This window comes from Sinocyclocheilus rhinocerous, unplaced genomic scaffold, assembly GCF_001515625.1.
Source record: "Sinocyclocheilus rhinocerous isolate Xijiao unplaced genomic scaffold, SAMN03320098_v1.1 scaffold1316, whole genome shotgun sequence".
Classification (NCBI taxonomy): Eukaryota; Metazoa; Chordata; class Actinopteri; order Cypriniformes; family Cyprinidae; genus Sinocyclocheilus; species Sinocyclocheilus rhinocerous.
Window position 1 is genome coordinate 203654 of NW_015646346.1, and position 7866 is coordinate 211519.

The 7866-nt window shown below is 35.3% G+C and overlaps 1 protein-coding gene across 1 annotated transcript; it reads right to left on the reverse strand.

Moving 5' to 3' along the window:
* Positions 1 to 3184: 3184 nt before the first annotated feature.
* Positions 3185 to 6627, reverse strand: LOC107707347 (SLAM family member 9-like). The gene is made up of 6 exons (XM_016511340.1): positions 6579 to 6627; positions 5799 to 6131; positions 5399 to 5692; positions 5175 to 5294; positions 4597 to 4661; positions 3185 to 3379 (listed from the first exon to the last, which is right to left on the reverse strand). Exons 1-6 carry the CDS (start codon positions 6625 to 6627, stop codon positions 3329 to 3331), a joined length of 912 nt encoding a protein of 303 aa, XP_016366826.1. The 3' UTR covers positions 3185 to 3328.
* Positions 6628 to 7866: the final 1239 nt, after the last annotated feature.

Here is a 7866-nt window from a genome sequence, read left to right on the forward strand (position 1 = left end):
GCCAGAGTATTCATATACGCCTGGTCGGGCGTCTGATTCTACACTGACGCATCAAAAGTGTGTGATCTGACAGCAAAACACGTGTCCTCTACGTGTAATTTGCCATAAAATTCGCGTTCTTAATGTGCGCTTTGGGTTCACGGAAAACGCTCGACGGAAACGTGTGTTTTTGTATCAATGCATGATGCGTGCTTTGGAGTCTCTAAAAAACGTGCGTTTTTGATGTGCGTTTATCATAACAGAAATGGGTGTCGAATACGTGCGTTTGGTCTGACTCAATTATTACGACTGAGAGGAAAAAATTATATGTATGTGGCAGCAATGCCTTAACGTAATACCCCATATAGCGGACAAACATGACAGACTCAAGCCCTATAAAGTGAGCACACGCTTTCGACGTGCAGTTTTGAGAACACTAAGGAAAGAGCACGTTTTTTTTCGCCTATTTGGACACTTCAAACAGATGTTTGCGCTGCCTGTTTGGTTTACCTGTTTACACGTTCATAACGTGTGTTTTGTCCGACTCAAAATGCACGTATTCTACATTTCCGTTATGATAAATGCATGTCAAAAACGCACGTTTTTTGGTGACGTTTTTTTACAGCAAATCACAAGTCGAGCATTTTGATACAAAAAACAAACGTTTCCGACGACAGTTTTCCATGAATCCAAAGCGCACTTTAAGAACGTGTGTTTTTATGGCAAATCACACATCGAGGGCGCGCGTTTTGCTGTCAAATCGCACGCTTTTGACGTGTCAGTGTACAATCAGACGCCCGACCAGGCGTATATGAATACTCTGGCTTGCCATATCCGAGCTGCGCGACCGACTCGACAGCGCAGAGAGGACGTGTTTACTAGCGCCACCGAACTGACAGCACGGTGCAAACTAATCTCAGTTACAACAGTGCAGCGCGAACATTACTCTCAGCAGAAGTTTGTGTTTTTTCCTGCACGTAACATAATGAAGATCAGCATTAAGTTATTAGATTTCTTTAATTTAACATTTAAATTAACATTTGTCTAATATGAAAGATAATAAGCAAAATAAATGTAATAACTTAATACTGATCTTCATTATGTTACGTGCAGGAAAAAACACAAACTTCTGCAGAGAGTAATGTTCGCAAGTAATGTGAACACTTTAATACCGCGCTGATTCGTCCCACTTTCGGTGTGTTTGGCTTCCCATAGCATTGTGGTATGTAGAGATGCTTGAAGTGCATGAGTGAGTCGACTTGCTCCCACCGTCAGAATTGAGGGGTCGATGAAACTTCTCTCCCTCTCTTGACGAAGTGTGAAACGCACTTTAAAATGGCGGCAGGGATTTACCCAAGTTTTCTAGTGTGTTGGTGGAATGCAGCCGCGAAGTTGAAAAGACCTTAGGTGGGGTTTTTTGACCAGCAAACAACCAACCACCAAAAGTACCCTACTAACCGCAAAGCACTAAAAACCACCATACCAACCGCATATATGATTAATTGTATTAATTTATCAAAGACATTTTAGTGCATTAAAAATGCTTTGCATTATTTTTTGTGCTGTGAAACGATTAATTGTGATTAATCGCATCCAAAATAAAAGTTTTTGTTTACATAATATATGTGTGTACTGTATATTCTTATATTTTATATTATAATATACATATTATAATATACATATATAAATATGTAACATGTAAACATAACATATTTTTCTTAAATATATGCATGTGTTTGTATTTATATATAGGCCTACATAAATATACACAGTATACACACATACAGTATGTAAACAAAAACTTTTATTTTGGATGCAATTAATCGTTTGACAGCACTAATTATTTTTAGGATTAACATACCCCTTCAGACTTGATCACCCATGTTTTTCCTCAGGTGGCAGTTCATGAGATGGAGCAGGTACAGGTCTTCTCTATCCCTCATAAGTTTGTATCTGGACTTTGAAACCAAGTTCAAGGTGAGATTTACTGTCTATTTCTCTGACTCAATGATTAGCATTTTGTGGTTTAGCTGTGTCCCTCTTCTGAGAGCTAAAGCTGTTTAGATGCTGACCAAACAAGAATGGTTGATTATAGAATGAATAGTATTGTTCACTTGAATTGCTGATTGGGCAGTTCATATCTTGAATTTTGGAGGCGCTTTTATTAATGTTGCTGGTATTTTTGACCTTATCATTCCAGTGCTAGCCTAGCTTGCTTGTTGTTAAGCATAACTTAGGTCTGTTGCTTAAGTTAGGCTGGCTGTATTGAGGTGTTTTAATAGTGTTTTAATTTCACCACAGTAACGAGCAGTGTCAAAGTTTAGGGCAAACAATACCATTACCTGGCTGTCACAGAAGACAGGTCAGGAAGATGTGGATATAGCTCTACAGGGGGCGTGATTTGTGTGTGTACATTATTATTATTATTATTTTATTTTATTTTTTTACATTTTCCATGTCTGTTTTACTTCAGCACATAAATAGTAAATCCAGTGAAACTTGTAATTTTGCAGTGGTCTCCAAATTTATTTTTTAGAACTGTACAGTGAGATGTATATTATCATAGTAAAGTGTTTTGTGTAGGGCAGGAGTCAAACTGTGAGCATCATATGAGCGGGAATGGAAAAAAAACACCTTTAACCACACGTTATTCACAAAGACGCACTCCTGACACTTCAGACACACTTTCACAAGAGACTTCTACATCAGTAGAGCAGATGCAGTTGACACATCCTCATGCACAAGCTGTTTGTCAGCCCAACAGAATAAACATGTCTGTACAGAATGAAGCAGGATTTACTTTGACTACTTTTCATGATCATTTTGCATCTGTGTTTGAGATGTACTCGCTGAATTAGTTTTAAAACTTTAAAGGCATAGTTCAAAAATTGTCATCATCTACCCACCCTAACATTGTCCCAACCCCATTAAGGCTTTTGTTTATCTTCAGGACACAAATGAAGGTATTTTTAATATTCTCTAGTCATATTTGTCCATCCATTTATAGTCCACACTAATCTAATCTAATCTAATCTAACATCAAATACATCAAAATACAGTTCATAAAATTTGGAAACTCAAACCTGAACGTTTGATACAAAAGAAATGGTGAGGATTGTTCTTGTACATCGAGTCTTAAATGATGAAAGAATTATGGGTGAACTAACCCTTTAAGAGTCTTAAGTTTGTATATCATGTCCTCTGTCTAAATTTTTAGTAAATGCTACATTTGGTGATTCTCATCGATCCTAAAACTTCAAACTCTGAGGTAGGAGTTTCCAAGTGAAAGTGATCACACAGCTGGATCTGGTACTTAGTACAAGTACTCTTTTTGACTGACATTTGATCATCATCTCGTGGTGACAGGCGCATACACCACATGATCCTCCTCTTTAACTTTCTGTAAAAAAAACACATTACACAAGATATAATAATAACAAATTATTATATTAGAAATGTGGCATCCTCAAAATCTTTACCTTCCTTTTACTGTTAAGCTAACATGTGGCAGATTGAAATTCTCAGTGGTTTCAATTCAAGCACTACATTTTACATTGGACATCAAGTGGTATAAAAATACATTGTTTATAATCAAATATTGGCATGAGGTAATATTATTCACTGTCAGAAAAAAAAGGTGCAAAACTTGTGTCTTTATGGGTACAGCTGCTTATCACTAGTACTGTTCCCTCAAAAGGACACCTTAGTACCTTCTGTACATCTGTAGTATTTTAACATACCCTTAAAGTAGTAATACATATTCTTAAAGTACTACTGTGGTTGCACCATGAACTGCACAGACATACCAATATTCAAAAATATAAACATGATGTAAGCTGAATAGGAAAATTGACAATTTTGTTAATGCATAAATAACAGCAGAAGTGTGACCCTCTTTGAACAGACTTGTGAAGCTTTCTGACTTCAGTGGTTCACATAACAGTAAAATTGCTCGGTAGCTCACCTGGTACAGCATTGCACTTGCAGTGCAAAGTGTTTGGGTACGAGACCTGTGAAACATTAGTCACAATAAAAGAGCTCAAAGACTTGTAGAAGCTAGCTAAAATGAAATGCTTGCTTCTTTAATCTCACGTTTGCTTTTTTTTAACGCTTTTGGTTTAGTGTAGGTGGAACATTATTTTCAAATGCGTTAGAACATTAACCTTTAAGTGCCACTCACTGGACATTTCATTTCCAAACTGACGTGATATGTACACCATTTTGGCACCATCATGTTTATCCGTTTCTGAGAAAATGTAATGTGCTTTTTGGTGCTCTGGACATTACACTTTGTTTGGAAACGTGCAAGCAATGTAATATCATTTTTGCAAAAATTTCTTTACTGGCTACAACAACAGGCATATTTTTATTTTTTATTTTTTTTAATGAGCCTGGGTTGTTTAATCCTTGTGTAGAAATGTTTTCTTATTACAGTTTTTACAGTTGACAGCAAAGTTTAGCCATCTTCCACTTATTTTTGAGTGCTATTGACATTGAATGATGATCTTGTGACTTTTATAAAAATCTGATGAGAGATTGTTTTACAGACAACAACAGAAGCGCACACATCTAAATCTGACTCACTGCTGACTTGACACGGAGATTAAATGGTCTTACCGATTGGGGTTTTCGTTTGTGGAATGTTGGATCAATGTAAGTGATCTCTTCTTCACAACTCTGAACTGTTTAAACAATAATAACAGATAAATTAAAACAACTCAATCTTAACTAGATATGTTTCCTTACAACATCAAGGCTCAAATACAAGCATTAATGCACACAATTTAACAAATATTTAATGCTGCATTTAAAAAAATGTCAAATACAAGCATTAATGCACACGATTTAACAAATATTTAATGCTGCATTTAAAAAAATGTCAGTAAATAATTTATTCAGCTTGACATTAGGACTGTTTCACACACAAAGTTCTTAGCAGAGTAAGCAATAATTGTTTAGAAATTCTTCACATGTCATTTTCATTGAAGCACAACAAGCGAGACCCACAAATGAAACATTGTCATTCATAGAGATGTTCATTTGAACACCAGCTGAGTGATTAAATTATAATTATGTTCTGTGGACGTTTGTTCATTATTTCTGTTTCGTTTTGTCCCTGTTTCTCATTGGTTTAGTTACTGTTTACTTAATTGTCCTGGCGACTGACTGCTTTAAAAGCAGTAGGAAACACTTGCCTTCTTGATCAGTTTTTCTACATTTCCTGTAGATGCAGAAGATCACGACAGCAGAGACAATCAACAGAGATCCAGCAGCAGCAGAGATCAGCACTATGTACAACATGGGTAGGCTCTGATCTGCAATGAACAAAATGATTTATTAGTGTTAGTGAATGTGTCTGATCTATAAATAAATCAGAGATGAGCTCAGTAAATAATCAGTAATATCAGCGCTGCTGTACCTGAACATGTGAGACAGAGTTTTCTGATGTCCAGATGTGTGGTCTGGTTGCTGATGGGATTGTTGAGCACACAGCTGTAGGTGTTTTTATCCTGATATTCCACCTCCAGAGGTAGAGAGAGACTGATGCTGAGATCAGACACACTGATGCTGGACAATAAACTGTTTCCTTTGTACCAGGAGAGAGTCACATGACCCACATTCACCACTGAACACACCAGTGAACAATATGATGATGATGATGATGATGAACAGGTTGAAGAGTTATTGCTGATGACAGGAACAGGCAGACGAGCTGGAAACATGACAGAATAAAGAGAAACTTTAACATGCTCAGTGAATGTTTAGTGTAAATAGTTAATAAAACAAGAATACACAGAGCACACGACATCTCTACTCACCATAGACAGATACATTGAATATTTTTGTTAACAGTTTTGCTCCAACTATCTCTAGTTGATAAACTCCAGCATGTTCAGATGTGATGTTTGTGATGGTCACAGATCCAGTTTTATTGTCCAGCTTCAGTCTGTCTCTGAATCTCCCATCAAGAACATCAGATATGGAGAAGATTTGTTTGTTTCTTTTGATATTCGCTATGAGAGACTTTTCAGCTCCCAATGACAACACTATCCTGTCGTCTTTGCATTCAGTAACATCAGTGTTTAGAGTAACAGAATCTCCCTCCATCACTGACACTGAATGTATTTCATTTGCTTCAGCACCAAACACACCTGATGAACATGGACAAAGCTCCCTTTAGTTTAAAAAGCATTAAATCAGCGGTAGATTGTATTAAATATAAAGAAAATAATATCCAGAACAGCAGCAGATACTTAGTGTATTTTAAACATGCTGTACTGCTGTACAGTAAATGCAATGTGGGAAGTTACATAATTTACATAAAAAAATACATTACAAAATACATTTCTACTTTAAAATTTCACGTTTAATTCAGTGTGTTACTTTCAGTTTCTTTGTACTTTTTTCAAAATTTACTAGAAATTTCTGAGCAAGAGAAATTTACAATCACAATAGAAGGCCTGGAAATGTAAAATTCCGAGCAAAAAACAGAGACCTCAGCGGATGAAAATAATCTAATTTAAACTAGAAGCAGTAGCTTTATTACCCTCAAATGTAAAGAAATTAAACGTTAAAAAAAAAAAGATTTTAGAACTTACCAATCAGACGGCACCAGCACAAACAGAATAAAACAAACACATGAAACATGTTCTTTAACGGCTTAGTGAAAAGTCTGATCTAATAAGACTGTACTCAACCTGTTAATCTGGTTTGTGAATCCTCCCCCGGCAGAGTTTGTCCCTCCTAATGCAGACGTACATGCTCTGAACGCGTTTAAAAAAATGTATATATAATATTAATAAAATGTTTGTATAAACTTCATAATGTTGGGAAAAATCTACATTTTTATAATGTAACATTTTTTTTATAATATAAGTTTTTTTGTTTAAAACATGTTTTCCAAGTTTTTTTTTTTTTTTTTTTTTAAGTAATATATTTGTTTATTTAATTATTCAGCACAGAAACACTGAGAATTCCTGTTTCAAATAAATTCTGCTCTTATAAATTGTTTTATTATTCGGAATCATTTTAAGAAAATCTTAACCCCAAACATTTGAACGAAAGTAAAATTTAGTCCAAACGTATCTGTTAATTGTAAAACTTTTACAGATCCCGTTCTCCAAGTTTTTCCTTTCCAGCCGGGGAAGAATACAAGATGACCAGCATGTCCTCTGGTTAGATAAGGTCAGCATGGCTTTTGTGTCCTCATAGTTTATCTAGTAATGAGCATTTAATATTTGTTATTTTTCTCTGATGATATATTGCATTGTGATGCAAATTCATTATAACATACTTTAGACTCTTAAATCAAATCTTTTGTGTGTCCTTAGGTAAAGAGTATTGGTTTTACATTGGGGGATAAATCAGATGGCCCATTTCAGCTTGAGATTGACTTCATTGGTCTGTGCAATGACCTTGCCCACACAGAGGAGTTTGCATATGAGCTTTACAAGAGAAACCCAGAGGTCTAGTTGGATTAAACAAGATTCAGCAATCGTAGATAACAGACAGACACAGCTTTATTACTAAAAAAACTTAATTGGACATTTTTTGAAGGCTGAAATCTTTTACACATACACACACACACACACAAATTACCACATTTAAGACAAAGTAGTACAAAATGATAATTTATGAATATCGCTCAAGTTCAAATAAACATTTTGTGTGACCAGTGTTTTGAGTGACTTTACTGTTTTTGTCTTTACAATAAATTGAAGCCCAGTGCAAATAACCATTCATACTAAATAAAATGCATAAGAAGCAAACACTTTCTTTTCACACATAAATCAAAAACAATTTAAAAACTATAAAACGTATATCTATAAATGGATTTAAAAAATGAAAGCTTTTGTTGGATGACCTAGCAAAAAAAAAAAAGCTTTT